We start from the raw sequence: 19,798 nt of genomic DNA, 5'->3' as shown, positions 1-19,798 counted from the left end.
AGGAAGTCACACATCTTCCTAAAGTCATCCCTAAAACAGTTGTTGCTGTTGATGCATTATCTTTTTAGGTACATATAGGGGCTTCTTGTAAATCAGACTCCTCATTTCCCATCATTTCAATCTCTTGATGAGTCTATTCTTCTCCCTCTCTCATTCTCTGCCCAAGGCCCTTTGTGTTTTTGTACACACTAATTAAGAAAATTAATAATATGCGAACCTGCAACAAAGAGCAGGAGAATAATTAAAGGAAGAACACAGAGGAAAAACAAACAAATGAATAATAAAAAGCACTGCTGAGCCACAGCTGGTAAAGTTGCGTTTTTATTTATTGAGGAGAGGAAAATAAACCAAAAGAATCTCAGTAAGGATTCCAGTTCCTACAAGAAACCTTTTTGGTTCTGCTATGATAAAGTGCACTTACAGTTATCACACTTTCCAATAGAGTTTGAGTCCTGGTATTTTTCTCTCTCAGACACGCAAACATACACGCATCATTATACATCTCTTTTTTTGGACCTAAAAAAATACACACACATTGGAAGAGGACAAAACAGACAGGTGAGTTTTTGCATACAAGGTGTGGAACTGTATTAACGGTGTAAAGTGACAATTTAATAGGTTCATTAACCACTTAACGCATCAAGATGTTTATGTACATGTGTGGGGATTTAATTCACAGTATTAAGCATACTTAGATACAGTACTTCTTTAACACCTCAACAGAGCATTTGCCATAGAAGCAGCTAATTCTATAGAATTTACTTAAAAATGATCCAAGTTTGTAAATAATATTCAAACAATACCATTTCTGACAAACACTTTCATTAAGGGTTTTATATCTTCATTTGCAAACTTGACCTCCCCATGCATATAATGGGTTATTGTTTATAGATTAATCTAGTCTTTTAAAAATAAAATGTCTTTCTAATCAATAGTGGTGAAGTGTGACACTTTCTGATCATTTGTCATTGCCATTGTTTTAAAATCTGATTCCAAATGGTTTCACCCCTCACACAATACCATTTTAAATAGCTAAAGATTTCCGCTATGCTATACACTTCAAAATGTACGTTTCCTAATTTACAAGCTTCCACTAAACCTGAATTCACCCTTTGTCTACATAATATTTATGTATAGTTTCATGAAGCACTATTAAAATGAAACTTTGCTTCGAGAGATCTCTTTTGTGTTCCAGTTTGAAGGAAAGATTTTGGCACATTTCTGTTTGTTTGATTAAACAAAAACCAAAATAAATTATAATAATTACCAATTAATCAGTCAGCGTCTGTCAAGCAACAACAGAACAAATAAGGTTAACACAAACACTGCATAGTCAGTCTTACATTGTGTTGTTACACATATTGCATGTAGTGTGTCATTAACATATAATTACACCATTGTTACAATGTAATAAACCATGTGCTAGAGGAGTGTGGTACTACAAATGGATCGGGCTCTTGAGCAAATGTGGATGAATATCAAATCTTGATACCTCCATGTATCGTCATAAAACCTCAAATTGTTAATCAGGCTCTTATTTTCAAACCATTCATTCTACGATTATGTGCTGAATGTGTTGTGTTCTTCATGACTCGTACCCCAGTCCTTGCATCGCAAGTGTTAATTTTTATCAGTTGAGCAACCGCACAATTTGATTGCACGTGAACAAGCTTATAAATGTAGTTGTTTAAGTAATGCAGACGTTAAAATGTCAACTTACAAGTCATGCACTAAAGTGTTTAATTTTCATAAGATAGCATTGTGTGAGGAACAGGGGTAAAAGTAAGTGTTTATGAACTGATGATTTGCACTTTTACTCGTGACTTGTGTGAAAGTGAATAAAGGTCATTGTTTTGTAAAAATACTTTTGCAAAAATATAGGTATAGTAACGTGATTCTATGAGACCAGGTAAAAAAACATTAGCATGGTCTTTAAAAAGCTACGATGAATGAATGGGAGTATCAAGTGTTTCTTTGTTAGTGTTTCTATGACTAGAGCTTGGTTTAAAAAAACGTGTAGAAACATCAGTTTAAAATGAGATCATCACGACATGGAATGTCCATCTTTTCCCTGTATTGCACTTGTATTGCGACTCCCTTCTGTAACAGATTAAAGCCACTCTCTTTCATGTTTAAAAAAAAAAAACCAACATGTTAAAATATGGAATTAATTTCAAATCGGGATTCTCAGGCTTAAGGTTCCCAAATGTTTCAGATAATGATCTCAGATGGGGGACTATCTTTACTTTCTTAGTAAAAGCCCTCTCAAATAAATGCATTCATTTCACAAAGTTGAAAGAATTGTGCGCATGTTCTTATTGTAACAGCAAGTCCTATCAGATTCAGTGAAGCTGAACTTTACAGAACACATTACAGTGATCTGAGGGCTGCTGCTGTTTTAATTCAAGTTTCTCCTACCAAAACCCTATTAAAAAGACACTGCAAAACTGATCTCAAATTATTGTAAATTACCTTACAGTAATGCTAAAATGTCATGTCATGTCACCTTGCTTCTAACAAATGAACAGAGCGGAAGTTTGGCAGAGCCACTGCAAGGGGAAACTATCAAGAACATTGTCCCGGGCCCTATGATATGGGGGCCCCACTAAGGTCCTCAGTCAGTACGCTTACATGCACAGTTATAAAAGAGCTTCAGCTGGTTTTTGCGTAGTTGAGTTACAGTCTTCATCTGTCTGGTCCAAGTATACATGACCCAATGCTTAATAGAATTTTTAAAGAAAGAGGACAAATACAGTGGGTTAAATACAAATCACGCACCCCCTCTCTCTTTCGGAGCATGCGAGCAATGGCGAGGCCAATTGTGGTGCAATAATGTGTATACATTCTGAACGAGACCAAGCTAAAGATGCATTATCTACTATAGGTCTGTTAGTCCAACTTCACCAAAATTTGGACTGGTACAATTTCAATCAAGCATTTACATGACTTTTTTTAAAAGACTAGGTATTTCTATTGTTTTAGTCAAACTGAAATTGAACTTTTAAAGTGTTTGTAAACATACTGAAAGGGTATAGCCTACTCATTGGGCTGAGGGAACAAGGTGTCCACACATAGAAGTTTATCTCAGGCCGGTGAATTTTAGTGATGGCCCTGAGTCTGGCCACTGTTCTGTACTGCTACCCAATACAGAAATATACATACCAGGTCAGGCTACATTTTTAACAAAAATTAATTGAATCCTATTATACTGCATTATCAAGCTTGAACGAAAGGTGACAGTTCAGTGACCATGTACACTATCGTTTAGATGGGACAAAAGCACACTGACTCATGTCTAACTCAGAAGACATCAGTTGGGCTAGGCAGATTTAGGCACACAAGACTGGGTGTACTACAAAATGGTAAAGCTAGACTAACCACACACACACACAAGTCCAAAGATGGCGGCCTAGTGGACTGACTTGCCTTGAAAAAACTTTGCTTCAAACCCGCTACATGGTTACATGACTGCTTCTACTTCTGAATGAAAAGCAAAGCCATTTCAAAGTCTAAATGCAGACACACACACACACACACACACACACACACACACACACACACACACACACACACCAGTGATAGACCAACATATCAGCCAGGCCAATTAATGGGCTGATATTTTGCCATTCTGAGATTACATATCGACCGACAGCCTTGTCAAAGCACATTTTCTGTTTTTCAATATTTTTTAGTGAATATAAGTAAATGTTGTGTAAAAAAAAGTGAACAGTTAAATTCAATTTTAATTCTTATTTGTTATCATTAAAGGTGCACTCAGTAATTCACGTTTTTATGTTGTTTATGTCATCTTGGACTTACACTGACACTTAGGGGTGTGGATGCAACATCCTTCAAACACAATAGTTTTCAGTTACCAATGCAATTGTAGAAATCAACAATCACAGTTGGCAATGATTAATTTAATCCATGAGGGGAAGTGTCCAATATCAAGGTGGTTACTGAGATTAAGCCAGTAGTATTCGGCTGGTCATGTGATCTCAACATTGCAGCCCCCATGAGGGGACCTTCTCCATGTAGAATAAAACAGCTTTTATAAGGTTACTGATGCAAACTTTGCATCAAATTAATGAAATGAGATTGGAGGTGTGGGTTAGAGCTACTTTGACTTATAAAAGCACTCAAACATTTTGAGTTTGCTATTTACAAGCAGCATCTGCTTACGTGGACCAGGTTGCAAAGTTATCTCGAAGAGCTAAGATATTCATCTGTCCAAAGTTAGACTATTTGTCTATAAATGGAGACTTATTTAATACTGTGGCTACTCTCCCTAGAAGTGGCCGTCCAGCCAAGGTGACTCAATGGGCACAAAGCAGAATGCTCATTGCGGTAAAAGGAACCCTACAGTGACAGCTAAGACTTGAAGGCATCATTGGAACTGGCTAACATCTCTGTTAATGAGTCTACTATACGGAATATATTAAACAGGCATGGTGTCCATGGCAGGACACAATGAAGCATGCTGCTGCTTTCCATCAAGAGCCCAGACCTTAATCCAATAGAGATGCTGTGGAATGAGCTCAAGAGAGCTGTTCTGACCAAACATCCTAAAGGGGGTCGCACACTGGACACGTCTGGTGGACGACATTGCGTGTTCTAAAATTCGAAGCAACTGTTTTCTGAATGTACGCCCACCTACGACTACGGAGGCAGTTCAAATTTCTGCCATGCCACGGAGCTCAACTCGCATATTTTCCATTAAATTCGACCCAAATCATTATCAATGGACATATATAGTTTACTCTAGCCTTGTTCATTCTTGAAAAAGGGAAAAACCTTGGTAACTTTTGTGTGTACTGTCTGCCACCTGAACCGCATCGAGGTGTCCTGTGTTTGATACCTGTGCTGTGTCCTAGACGCAACGCTGCATGGCACTTCTCGCCCGGTATGCGACCACTTTAAGAATATGACTGAGTTGAAGCAGTTCTGTAAAGATTGGTCCAAAATTCCTTATGAACGTTGTGCAGGTCTAATCTGCAGCTACCGGAAACACTTGGTTGAGGTTATTACTGCCAAAAGGAGGATCAACCATTTATGAAATCCAAGGGTTCACTTACTTTTTCATAAAGACATGAAAGATTATAATTGTTTGTCTGTTTTTATCTTAAGCACATTTTGATGAAGATGAGATCACATTTTATGACCAAATAATGCAGAAAAATAGCTAATACCAATGGGTTAACATACTTTTTCTTGCCACTGTAAATGTTTTTTTAATGAGGAAAAAAGTACTGAGTGAACCTTTAATTTGTATTTATTTATATTGGCATTATATTGGCCACCCTGCTGTCTAAATATCGGTATCAGCTATTAAAAAATCTATATCGGTGGACCACAAACACACGCACACCTTTAAATCTTTGCATCAGAAATGTACCCACAAACACTCATTTGTGTAACAGACTGCTTGGAGTCCAAATTCTCATTCCCACAACATACCTAAATCCAAAGCAAATTGTCACACAGCCCGGTGACTATGACTGAACTAGGATGTGCTGACTGGCTGGCAACTGAGGGTAGGTAGGAGTCTCTCTAAGAGTTGAGACTGAGACAGATGGGTGTGCATCACAGTACAAAAACCTCTAAAATGACCCTAAATGGGTTCCCTGACCTTATAAGACAGGGATCGAGAGAGAAATCCTAGTTTCAGATACCCAGGGTGAGAGGCACTTTCCTGGGCACTGAATGGACAGAAACAGCCACTCTTGGTAAAGTACCAGGACTCAAAACAGTCTATGAGAAACATTGTTTCCTTTGATCCTTTTGCAGCTTTTTGATTCCTTCAAGTTGAATATGTTGTGGTTTTTGTTGTGTTGCTTTAGTGTTACTTATTGTGTTTGTCTATAAAGTGCCTTCCAGATGCAGGTGACTGACGTAAGGGTCAGACTTGAAGATGTACATTCCCACAGTGCAGCAAAGCTGGGAGAATGGAACTCCCAGGAGATGTAGCATTGGCAAAAGGGTAACAGAGGACTTTTGGCACTCAGTCTCAGCTGGAGACCCTGAGTTTGTGATGAGGAATGGGGGAGGGATGTGGGAACGGAATCTAGTGAATATCAAAACCTTCATTTTCTGACCCTCTCTTCTCTCTTTTCTTTGCCTTTTCTCCCTCAACTCCTTCATTCTCTGGACTGATAGAACAGAATATATCCCGACTCTGAGTTCTTGGAAATATCAGAGGTCAAACCGTAGAACTCCTCTATCGCCTGTGCGTCAATTTTCTGTGAGAGAAAGGAAAGGATGGACAGAGAAAGAGATTGTGTGAGAGAGAAGCAAAGAGAAACGATATGGTCTATGTGCAAAATAGTTTATATTCTGTCTACATATAACATAAAGTTGCATACCTCTACAATGTCATCATCAAACAGCAGCCAGAAGCCATGACTCTTTACAATGGTGATGTAATGCCCTCTGTTTGGGCCACTAACACACACACATGCAGGCACGCACGCACGCACACACAGTCACAAAAAATTTATGCATTCATAAAAGTCTAGTCAAGTCTTTAAACATAACATGAAATCAAAATTGACCCTATTCATTTTATTAAGAAATGCCCCATGTCTTATTCTGTACAATTCAACAGTTTAATCTATTCTAAAGAAAAAAAAATGTTTACATAAACTTGAATCTACATAAACTTTCTCAACCTCATCATAGTGCATACCACAGTGTGTTATGACTCAAATTGTTTATATGATACATTTTTATAAAACAAATGACATTATGTACCTAAATGACATACAAATTTTATTTACGTTGCAGATGTGTCTGTTTGACAGTTCACATACCTTCCACAGTGGACCACCACAGCGACTAGGTCATACATGCGGTCGAGATTGACAGCGTCTCCGGAGGTGTTGAATAGGCGGAGCTCCAGTGGAAAAACCACACGATAGCTCAGTTTAGTGTACCGATGCAGCTGCTCCATGTACTTAAACCGCTTCAGATGAAGAGCCAAGATCATGGGCAGCTTCTTTACACGCATACTGAAACACATACACACAGGATTACAAGCAAATCCTTGGCACGCATTCACTTGTACCAGACATATCAAACACACATCTCCTTATACTGACCGTTTCTGGGCCTCTTGTTTGCTACAGCACGTCTCACAGTAGTATTTATATTCACTGCACAGGGTCTCTGTATTACTAAAGCCCCTGTAAAAGCCATTTGACAAAATAATCACAATGACTATCATAAATCATAAAACATATGAAAAGGCAAAAACATTACATTAACTATGGGCAATTTTTGTCATTTTTTGTTGGTTATTGCTATCTCTTATTTATTTACATACACCGTTGATCGAACAAACAGACAGTCCCGCCCCCAACTCACACCACTGGTTTAGTCAATGACATCATTTACATGGACGCCAGAAAGACTTTTATTGCAAGAAAGCTGCTTAAGACTCAAAATCGGCGGATACATGTATATGCACATTATCGCCTTTCTCTTTACACCTGTATACATGTGGCTCGGTCACTAAGAAGTTTTCACCACAGCTATGTAATTTCCTAGTGATAAAAAAACATGGCATCCGAGGAAGACTTGGCTATTTTATTCTCTGTTGCTTCGCTTTATTCCCAGATATTCCAGAGTAGTTGCTGTGTTTGTTTCTTTAAATGGATGGTTCACTCAAAAAGCGAAGCGATGATTTATAGTTACAAAGTACTTAATTACTGATCTTTTTTGCACCAAAAGTGATCATTTCGCTTTAGAAAACATTAATTTAACCAGTGGAGTTGTATGGATGATGTTTATGCTGACTGTCTGTTCTTTTTGGAGCTTTAAAGGATGTATCACCATCCACTTGCATTTTAAGGACCTAATGAGCCACAATATTTTTCTATTTTTCTTTGAAAATGTGTTCTGATGAAGATAGAAAGTCATACACACTTGGGATACTGTATATGAGGGTGAGTAAATGATGAGAGAATTTTCATTTTTGGGTGAACTAACCCTTTAACTTTCCATCGCCACCTGCAGCAGAATTGCGCTGTAATAGTGGGGTTTCCCTTTTACATCAAACTCTAGAATTCCCCAAATGTACTTCAGCGCATATAAGCAGACATGAGGGACAGTAGACGATACTGTACTCCCAGAAATGTTGAATTCTTTCCACTGTGTTGACTTGTTGATATGATATATGGCTCCAACCTATGACGTCAAGTTTTCCGTTCTGTTCCAAGCAAATGCGCACTCTTCAAAAACCGGTAAGAACACCGTTTATGGGGGGGCCTGGGTAGCTCAGTTGTAAAATACGCTGGCTACCACCCCTGGAGTTCACTAGCTCGCTAGTTAGAATCCCAGGGCGTGCTGAGTGACTCCAGCCAGGTCTCCTAAGCAACCAAATTGGCCTGGTTGCTAGGGAGGGTAAAGTCACATGGGGAAACTCCTCATGGTCACTATAATGTGGTTCGTTCTCAGTGGGGCGCGTGGTGAGTTGAACGTGGTTGCTGCAGTGGATGGCGTGAAGCCTCCATACGCGTTATGTCTCCGTGGCAATGCGCTCAACAAGCCACGTGATAAGATGTGCGGGTTGACGGTCTCAGACGCGGAGGCAACTGGGATTCGTCCTCCACCACCCGGACTGAGGCGAATCACTACGCGACCACGAGGACTTAAAAGCACATTGGGAATTGGGCATTCCAAATTGGGAGAAAAAGAATAAAAAAAAATACAAAAATAAAAAAGAACACCGCTTATGCGTTTATGTGGCCACATAAGTTGCATTCTCTGGGGAAAACCCAGGTGTGTTAAACCGCTTTCTCTTAATCCCTTAAACAGCGTAAGGAATACTGTGTTCTCATTTATGTGACGTTTAAGAATGTTGCTTTCAGCAAAAACCCTGTAATAAACCGTTGTCTTAATTCCATGTAAATGTGGTTAATGCTGTTGTGTCAAGCTGGACAGGTCGCTCAAAACAAAGAGAGGAATTTTATAGCGCCACAGAGACAGTGTTTACAGTTTTCGAGAAAATTAACCTACGAAAGGCTTACTAATAGTTGCCTCTGCATTTTAAGCTGGGATAGGAGAAAGTATTTTAACATCAAAAAAGTCATAAACTTCAGCTTTAAGTGATAGAAATAATTTTCACAATAAATATTTACGTATATGTTTTATGTTTATTACACACTTTTCTTAGATTAATATTTTATGATGAGTTTTTGTATTTTAAGATTTAAAGTATGGCTCTGTGAAAAGGGTAAAATAATCAAATCTATACATAAAAGGGATTTGAAAAGAAGAAAAAAATAAATGATAAAGGCTTGGTAAAACGTTTCCAAGACAGGGTTAATATCACGGTCATATAGCAAAAAGACAACATTTTAAATCTATTAAGTTTTAATAAAAACCAACTGCTGCGACATAATAAAAGTTGAAGTAGTTGAAGAAAGACCCATTTACAGTGGGATGCATGCTTATTGTTATGTTATTTTGTGTGTTTACTTTAGTATGTGTACCTGAGACAGTGTGTTATTGAAGTATTCTGCTCAACATCAACAGACAGATCCAAGAAGTCTTCATCCTTGCTACTGACCTGTAGAAAATTAGAGGGGATGTGAGTTCACAAAGCACTTTACACATAATTGAAATGAAAGGAAAGCCTGCGTAAGCAATTTCAGAACAAGAACCAATGCAAGCACACAAACACGTAAGCACTCCTATTCCCTGCTCACAAACCTCTTCAGACCAGTGATCTCCCTCCATACAGAGATAATCGTACTTCAAGAGCCAAGCATTTTCTAGAGTTACCAGGAACTCATCTCTTTAGAGATGTTTATCAAGGCATGTAGATGACCCCCTTCTATAGGCAGACTCAACTGTTTAAGGTGAACGGGCTGCACTCTGGTGAACTGACTATCTCTGCCTTTGATTGGGCTTTCACTCATATGACAGGACATGAAAATGCAGAGGTGTTATTGTGTGCACAGCGGTGTATTAGCACTCCGGTGTAGTTGACCGCAGTGAGACAGTGTATTAATGCAAGTAGAAAGTAGGTTAATAAACAGGGAAGATAGATGCATAAGAGCACTTATCCTGGTGCTTTTGTCAAAAAACAAAAAAAAACAAATCCTTTGATCAAGACTTTCTAAAGAGTGCCCTGATCATTGTTAGTTCTACACTCCTGATCGAAGGCAAACTCAAAAATCTGCTGTGAAAAAGCTAGAGAATTTTTGAATCGGAGCTAAATAAATAGACAGTTTCAACTGGAGTCCCTCCGAATGTTCATTGATTTATTCAGTATGGAACTAGAGCTGTGAGAAGCAGCCTACAGATATTTCAAGTTCATAGTGGCACATACTGTATAGAAGCCCACAGAGGCCATGCATTTGTATTTTCCTTAATCGACAAAGCAAGTAATTCCTTCCTTATGCTCTGACAATGTTCCCCAACTCCCCAACATTGGTTTTTCCAGCAGGACAATGCTCCATGCCACACAGCCATGTCAATCAAGGTGTGGACGGAGGACCACCGAATCAAGACCCTGTCATGGCCAGCCCAATCTCCAGACCTGAACCCCACTGAAAACCTCTGGAATGTGATCAAGAGGAAGATGGATGGTCACAGGCCATCAAACAAAGCTGACCTGCTTGAATTTTTGCACCAGGAGTGGCAAAAAGTCACCCAACAGCAATGTGAAAGACTGGTAGAGAGCATGCCAAGATGCATAAAAGCTGTAACTGAAAATCAGGGTTATTCCACCAAATACTGATTTCTGAACTCTTCCTAAGTTAAAACATTTGTACTGTGTTGTTTAAAAATGAATATGAACTTGTTTTCTTTGCATTATTCGAGGTCTGAAACACTGCATCTTTTTTCTTATTTTGACCAGTTGTCATTTTCTGCAAATAAATGCTCTAAATGACAATATTTTTATTTGGAATTTGGGAGAAATGTTTTCAGTACTTTATAGAATAAAACAAAAATGATCATTTTACTCAAACACATCCCTATAAATAGTAAATCCAGAGAAACTGATACATTTGCAGTGGTCTCTTAATTTTTTCCAGAGCTGTATACAGGTGCATCTCAATAAATTAGAATGTCGTGGAAAAGTTCATTTATTTCAGTAATTCAACTAAAATTGTGAAACTCGTGTATTAAATAAATTCAATGCACACAGACTGAAGTAGTTTAAGTCTTTGGTTCTTTTAATTGTGATGATTTTGGCTTACATTTAACAAAAACCCACCAATTCACTATCTCAAAAAATTAGAATATGGTGACATGCCAATCAGCTAATCAACTCAAAACACCTGCAAAGGTTTCCTGAGCCTTCAAAATGGTCTCTCAGTTTGGTTCACTAGGCTACACAATCATGGGGAAGACTGCTGATCTGACAGTTGTCCAGAAGACAATCATTGACACCCTTCACAAGGAGGGTAAGCCACAAACATTCATTGCCGTATCCAAACATGTTAACAGAAAGTTGAGTGGAAGGAAAAAGTGTGGAAGAAAAAGACACACAACCAACCGAGAGAACCGCAGCCTTATGAGGATTGTCAAGCAAAATCGATTCAAGAATTTGGGTGAACTTCACAAGGAATGGACTGAGGCTGGGGTCAAGGCATCAAGAGCCACCACACACAGACAGGTCAAGGAATTTGGCTACAGTTGTCGTATTCCTCTTGTTAAGCCACTCCTGAACCACAGACAACGTCAGAAGCGTCTTACCTGGGCTAAGGAGAAGAAGAACTGGACTGTTGCCCAGTGGTCCAAAGTCCTCTTTTCAGATGAGAGCACGTTTTGTATTTCATTTGGAAACCAAGGTCCTAGAGTCTGGAGGAAGGGTGGAGAAGCTCATAGCCCAAGTTGCTTGAAGTCCAGTGTTAAGTTTCCACAGTCTGTGATGATTTGGGGTGCAATGTCATCTGCTGGTGTTGGTCCATTGTGTTTTTTGAAAACCAAAGTCACTGCACCCGTTTACCAATAAATTTTGGAGCACTTCATGCTTCCTTCTGCTGACCAGCTTTTTAAAGATGCTGATTTTATTTTCCAGCAGGATTTGGCACCTGCTCACACTGCCAAAAGCACCAAAAGTTGGTTAAATGACCATGGTGTTGGTGTGCTTGACTGGCCAGCAAACTCACCTGACCTGAACCCCATAGAGAATCTATGGGGTATTGTCAAGAGGAAAATGAGAAACAAGAGACCAAAAAATGCAGATGAGCTGAAGGCCACTGTCAAAGAAACCTGGGCTTCCATACCACCTCAGCAGTGCCACAAACTGATCACCTCCATGCCACGCCGAATTGAGGCAGTAATTAAAGCAAAAGGAGCCCCTACCAAGTATTGAGTACATATACAGTAAATGAAAATACTTTCCAGAAGGCCAACAATTCACTAAAAATGTTTTTTTTTTATTGGTCTTATGATGTATTCTAATTTTTTGAGATAGTGAATTGGTGGGTTTTTGTTAAATGTGAGCCAAAATCATCATAATTAAAAGAATCAAAGACATAAACTACTTCAGTCTGTGTGCATCGAATTTATTTAATACACGAGTTTCACAATTTGAGTTGAATTACTGAAATACATGAACTTTTCCATGACATTCTAATTTATTGAGATGCACCTGTATATATTTTTTTATAACAATAAATAATAAGTAATGTTTATTTTAAATAATTGTATAATCACATATAGATAAATATTTGCCCTTATTTCTTTGAAAAATGATAAACATCAAGGTTTGCATTTATGTATTAAGTAACATCTCATACCGTCTCACAGTTAAGACAGCGCGTCTCATTGGTCAGTGTGCCCTGGAAGATATCGTAAACCCAGGTGGGCTCGATCTTGTTCTGTTCTGGCTCGGTGTCCGTGGCAATGGCAGTGCCGTTGTTCTTCAGCCGTCCATTCTGTTTCTCTTGTTTCTTCTCTTCTTGCAGGATGTCAGCCACTGTGTTCAGCAGGTAGTTAAGGAACTCATGAGCATCCTGCTGCATGTAGTTATCAAACAAGTCTGTAGAAGGAGCCAGAGAGCGTAATGTTAGCTTTAAAAACATTTTTATAAAAAAATAAAAATAAAAAATAAAATAAAATAAAAATAAAAACAGTTAAAAAAAAAACTTTTAATTAGATAACTCTAAGTTACCATACCATATAAGGTTTATTATAAAATATAGTGAAAGTGTCTGGTAAATATCTATATTATACCAAGACAATACATGTACTTTTACAGCAAAATAGTACTGTTAGTAAATAATTACAAGATTTACTGATTTTTATTAAAAAAATTTCTTATTTTTGTTATCAGTCATATACATTAAGATAATCTATCATGCATTTTTATATTGTCTGGATAATGTTTATAGCAATATATTGTTCAGGGAAACAAAATAGCTAGCCATTGTTCAGGGAAAGCCAATTTTTATCACCATTTTTTTTTCATTGTTCTATTGTACCACCTATATTATTTTGGTGATTATAAGTATTTTAAGGTACAAAGCAGATTAAATTATTCCAGCAGATTGGTATATTAACATTACATCAGCTAGTGAAATGTAACTTTACTCACTGAGCACTTTATTAGGAACACCTGTACACCTACTTATTTATGAAATTATCTAAACAGCCAATCATGTGGCAGCAGTGCAATGCATAAAATCATGCATATACGGGTCACAGGCTTCACTTAATGTTCACATCAACCATCAGAATGGGGAAAAAAATTTGATCTCAGTGATTTCAACCCTGGCATAACTGTTGGTGCCAGACAGGCTGGTTTGAGTATTTCTGTAACTGCTGATCTCCTGGTATTTTCACGCACAACAGTATCTAGAATTTACTTCGAATGGTGCCAAAAGTTCTGTGGACGGAAATGCCTTGTTGATGATAGAAGTCAACGAAGAATGGCCAGACTGGTTTGAGCTGACAGAAAGGCTACGGTAACTCGGATAACCACTCTGTACAATTGTAGTACGCAGAATAGAATCTCAGAATGCACAACACGTTGAATCTTGAGGCGGAGAGGCTACATCAGCAGACCATAGTGCTCCGTGAGTGTAAACAGGCACTAAAACGCCATCTATGGTTATTTTATAATGTCTGAAAAGCTGCCAACCACAGGTGCAATTGTTCAACATAAATTTAACAGGATATATATATATATATATATATATATATATATATATATATATATATATACACATATATATATTTTACAATCTAGAAAATCGCAGAAATGGTTGTGATGCAATTATAAAAATTTAATTATCCAATGATTGTTTCTAGAGCTCACAGAAACATTTGAACCTGATATGAAGACCATTTCATGTCCATTTCTAACACAATAATTCAATAAACAAGTGCTGTGAAATAAAAAGGAGAAACAATTACAGCAATTAAAGAAGCTAGCTTTAAATGTCAGCTTTCAAAGTCTGTTATGACATCATGAATATATAATTACTTTCTCTGAGGGTGCATGTTTGTCCGCAAAATATATAGAGTGAATAAATAAACTGAGAAGAGCTCTAATTAACACATAGACACACACATGGGAATGTGTGAACATGCCATAGCATGTGCAATCATATAGGCAATTGTGTGTGTGAGCGTGTGTAGCTGGTGAAGCAAATTCTCTCTGATAAAGGTCTGTATTGTTAATTCATTACAAGAGCATTCTGGAATGAGACACAAGAACAAATCCCCTTTTATACAACATATTATCCCTCCCTCACAACCCACACTGATACACACACACACACACACACACACACACCTGATCTCTTCCACCTGCTTCTCATTCAGCATATTACACAGAGGCTTACTGTTAGTGTGGACAGGTTGGTTTTTCATATAGTCTAAAGCGCTTGCAGTCCTGACAGTCTACTATGAGTGCATGATAACATGCTTATATTTTTACTATCACTCTTAGCTTTTGCATAAGATGCTGAATTAGAAACATGGAGAAGACAGATTGTACATTTTCACAAATACAGTGGCCCCGACCCTTTTGGACACTTACGTTTTGAGTGAATTGACAAATTAGCACAAAACAGATGGCTTAGTCACAGTAAACACTACCTTTAATTTGACATGAATAGAAACAAGCCTGTGAGGGATAGAAGTACAGTTCGTTCAATATATCTTACTGTTGTGTACTTGGGGGTCAATTGTTCTGCCAACAAAACATTGCAAATATGTCTTTCAGAAAATCTCCAAGGACACAATAAACTCAAGAAAACATGGTTTATGAAAATTACATGTGACCTCAGACCTTGAAACAATACGACATATTAAACACTTTTCTCTAAACACTACTTCCATGCTTCACAGAACTGAGGGATGTACAAAGTTGCATATTTTCAAAATCTAATAATTGGTAGGTTATCTGAACAACTAATCGACTAGTTGGCCTTTAAGAAGCCCTGTTTAATTAGGCTGTATAGAACCATGTCCATCAGACCCTGATTAGATGCAATTCTAAGGGGACGTTCACATAAGTGCTAAAAACAGCTATGTGTGAGACACTGAGACACAACGCAACTGACAAAGACATCCAACAGCATGTGCACCTAGACCATTAAATGGTTATAAACAGCAATGAATGAATGCAGAAGTGCTAACAGATATCAACAAATAAAGAGGCTAAATATTTATGTTTTATAACACAAAAGTATCATAGTTCTCACAAAAAATGGTCTACAAAAATGGATTAAGCATAACCGAGACAGCAAGTTAAAGCCTTTTCCAAGAAATTGCATCTCTTAATTTATCCCTTTTTAAGCAAAGCTACAAAAACTATTAAAACTAATAAATCTAGATAAATTAGTGCTATGAAATTGAATTAGAACTCATAAATTGCCTTGTCATTTGTTGGACGACTAGTCAACTTTCCTGACCTACACTGATTAAAGTCTATAAAAGATCCCAGTTTGACTGTATATGAAGAAACAGTATAACGGTTGTGGCATTCATTGAGTTAGGCGAGTTTGGTGGCAGGTCAAGCTTCTGTGTTCACTCACCATTCTCCTTCCGCAGACGTGAGATGAACTTCTTGGGAGGGATCACGCCAACCTTCTTCTTCTGCGTTGCAATGCTGTGGAAGAGGTCAGCCAGACAGGTAAGAAGGTTCTCCTTCTTCTTCTGTTGAACTTTATATGCCAACACATTCTCCCTGAATGGCCGGCAGAAATACAGAGCCTGGAGCACTGAGTTACAGTAACATGTGTTCCCAAACTAGAGAAAGAGACACAAGAGATAAATACATTTTGGTTGTGCTAATCAATGCTTGATCTGGAAACAATCAAAGTAAACTTGGGATGCAATTAAAACTGATCTATGAAAATGAGAGATAAGATCTGGAAAACTGCATGCTTGATGCATGCCAGTGAAGAAACAATCATAGGTCAAACACCGAGATCACTTTCAAATGTGGAGCTATACAAGACATTTATGATCAAGGAAGACACAGAACAACTCCCTACTCAATGTTTAAAGCAAATCAAAGGGTTAAATCAATTGTGCTTCGAGTGGATTATCAAATGATCTTATGCATCCAATTAAGTTGTGTGTGGGCTTGTTTTAACAGGAATCCCCTCCTCTAAGTAAGGTATGTGATATTTTATAATCTGTTTATTTTGTGAAATTATAAGATATTACTCGCTATACTTGTGTCTGTAAGTAAAACAAATAGGCTGGTTGTTTTCTACTCTTTGAGGGCTTTCTAACAACATTTGACACATGGCTATTTGATCAGTTTGATGTTTTTACCGATTACAATAATATGTACAATGCAAAATGTTTAATAAATTATCAAAAAGAACACTTCTGATTTGTCTGAAAATTTCAAAGCACTTGTTTAGTTTTGGTCATAATGCCTACATGCATTGTAGACTACAGCTAAACTTTAAAACGATACCTATTCTGTTGGTCAAGACTGTAGTTATTAATATTTTGATTATCATTTTTTTCTCGGCAGGCCGGGTGGGCCAATCCAAGCTAAAAGGGTTCATTTCATGAACGCCAAGGTAACTCAATTGTTTCTAGATACAGGTAGCTGGCCAAGTTCTCTAATATTTGGGTGAAGTTAATAAAGATGTATGTTTTGTGGATGTTTAGTGTACTTTCATGATTGTATGATTATGGTTTAACTAGTACAGTACTTCTACATGCCTTTTTCATCAGGGAAGAAGACTGTGCTAAATAGCTCATTAAAACTCATATATATTAATATATTACTCATTTAATTTATTCAATAAATGTCCTTTTTCCAACTTTTTCCATTCTGTATGTCCAGTCCTAAAAATTGGAATATGTGATCATCCTCCACATTGCACTCGCGCCAATGTTTACCTCTCATGCTGTCGCCAACTGACATATATGTGAAGTATGTTCTAATACTGATTTCGCAGCACCACAGTGGAAAATGACAACGTGACCATGCCAACTGGCTAGGATTGTCATGGTTTCGCAATGAGAACTGTTTGGCTTGATTGGTGGAAAAGCAGCTAATTTGTCGGAGCACATGTGCTAACTACTATGCCATACCACTGATGACATCACTGCTTATCGTGGGCTATTTGAATTCCACAAAAAAACACCACAATTAGATTTGGTTATAATCAAATGTCTCATAAAGTAACTTTTCTTTTAATGAGTTCTTTTATTGTCACCTTGTGATGACAGGTCTTAAAATCCTTTATTAAACTGAAAGCAGTTATTCCCCCTCAAAAATAAACTCATTAGATCAGGCAGCATTTAAATAAGTCACAAAAGAGACATAATTATGCCGCACAATTTCACTAAATGTGACTTATGTGGTATCCGTTATAAGATCTCCTGATGATTAATTGAGATATAACCAACTGTTACACCTGCAACCTGATTATTGCCATTCTTCTAGAACTGAAAACAAAAGGTTGCATGACCTGAAAGTTTCAGCTTTGTAAGACTGAACAGTAACATGTTATTCATATTCATAACAGCTGCAGCTAATGGCTGTCGGAATAAATTTGGCTTTGTCAAGCTGACCTGTCCCGCAGTAAAAATCAAATGTTAATGTATTTTACATATGACTACAAATAAACCACTCAGTTCTCTTGAAAACAGCAAACAAAGTGGATAGCCAAAATTGTAAACTTTTCAATCTTTTCGCCAGCTCAAATTTCAAACATTTTAGCTGTTTATTTTTTTTTTAATCTTGCGGTGTCCCTGAAGATTGCAATAAATAATGTAAGATAATAAAAGTAAGCAATACAACATGGCATTATCATTAGCACGCAAATGAGAAAACCAAGCTACTCAATGTTTCATTGCAGTATTAGATGTTTTTACATCCATCTGCACTGTTTTTCAATTGTTTCTCTATGTAAACATGCATTAGACTAACATCATTGACCATTGCACTGTGTCTCACTGTTTTTTCAGCATCTTGCGCAGGAGGTTAGTGTTTTTTTAGATGCCGTGTCAAGTTAAAATAAGACTTTTAAAAATGCATCTTGAGACACGTGTTCTGTACTATTCAGAGCACTGTGTCTAGCTTTTTTTAGCATGTTTACAAGAACATGTTTGGTCTGAACAACCCCTTACTATGTTTACATTATAATTTGTTCTCTAACCCTTTCTCATTCCTCAGAGGTACAATGTTCATCACAATGGCTCTTGTGTAAACACGTGTCTGTATAAGGGCTGGTCTGGCATTGTGTGATACTTACATTGACCAATCCAAAGTAGTGTTCATTAATGGGGAACTGCTCTGGACCAATGTCTTTCTCCAGAGCAGAGGCATTGGTGCCCTGAGAGGAGAGAATGAAAGGTCATAACACATTTTCCATTTTATCAACTTTCATTTGATATGAAATATTCATTCTCATTTTTCAAAGACAATGTGTGCACACTGGCTCTTTAACATATTTTTCACCTTCATTGGGACTAGGAGGAAATAAAACAGTAATTCGTCTTTCAGCCTAACCATGCTGATAGAGACTGTCTGTCTACCAGGCCAAAGAATGCTTTTTTGGCTTTTCTGCACTCATTAAACAACTGATTTTCCCAAGTTTGTTTAAAATAGATTCCCCAAAAAAATATCAGATTAAGCTCATCACTGCTCAGCTCTGTGAAAAAAATAAAAAAATAATAATAATAATATTAACAAACAGATCACAGCCAAATGTTGTCTAAAAATGGTTGGACACAAATGAGTGGACATTTCATAGTAACTAGGTCAACTCGGTGGGCAGTCAGGTATAATTTTGGAGTCAATTCCATTTAAACTGATACTCTCAAAGTATCAAGTGTTTTAGTGAAGGTTCCATTTAACAACAGCTGAGTGACAGAACACTGAAGTTGTAACAGAGCTCTGAGGCAGGAAGAGCCGTTGTATGCAAAGCCTTACTAATGAATAGAACTAACCAGGATGTGTTGCTAGATAAGAATTCATTACAGAGTGTAACTAAATCACCAGGACAAGTTCAGAGTTTCACCTCGACTTAAGAGACGAGTTTGGTTTGAGCTTTTTGTTTCTAGTAATGTCAAAATCAATGACAGATGATAAAATTGTGGATTTGCTCATCATAAAATATAAGCCACATCTACTGTATAAAACATCTGTTTTGTCTTCATATTCAATCCTTTATTCATTCTTTATCTATTCAAATGTATCCAGAATATTTAGCAAAGAACTGTGAACATCTTTTTAGACTCAACTTATCTTTACAACTCTAGTATCTTCTGATAACTCTGGAATGAACAGAACAGGTAAAGAATGACTACACCCACCACAATTTGATCCCGTTAGACAATTCAGGTCTGAGACAAAGAT

General features: G+C 37.5%; 1 protein-coding gene across 1 annotated transcript in view; it reads right to left on the bottom strand.

The window, feature by feature from the left end:
• Positions 1-305: 305 nt before the first annotated feature.
• The window catches only part of LOC127456748 (ubiquitin carboxyl-terminal hydrolase 46), a 32,894-nt gene continuing 13,401 nt past the window's right edge, over positions 306-19,798 (bottom strand). The window contains exons 2-9 of the mRNA XM_051725301.1: positions 18,693-18,773; positions 16,002-16,215; positions 12,756-12,997; positions 9,492-9,568; positions 7,098-7,181; positions 6,810-7,007; positions 6,363-6,441; positions 306-6,239 (exon numbers count right to left, since the gene is read on the bottom strand). Coding sequence (XP_051581261.1) covers positions 6,138-6,239; positions 6,363-6,441; positions 6,810-7,007; positions 7,098-7,181; positions 9,492-9,568; positions 12,756-12,997; positions 16,002-16,215; positions 18,693-18,773 — 1,077 coding nt within the window. The 3' untranslated portion in view covers positions 306-6,137. The remainder of the gene's footprint in view (positions 6,240-6,362; positions 6,442-6,809; positions 7,008-7,097; positions 7,182-9,491; positions 9,569-12,755; positions 12,998-16,001; positions 16,216-18,692; positions 18,774-19,798) is intronic.

The sequence above is a fragment of the Myxocyprinus asiaticus genome, chromosome 19 (genome assembly GCF_019703515.2).
Source record: "Myxocyprinus asiaticus isolate MX2 ecotype Aquarium Trade chromosome 19, UBuf_Myxa_2, whole genome shotgun sequence".
NCBI lineage: Eukaryota > Metazoa > Chordata > Actinopteri > Cypriniformes > Catostomidae > Myxocyprinus > Myxocyprinus asiaticus.
This window is presented reverse-complemented; position numbering and strand designations above follow the sequence as displayed.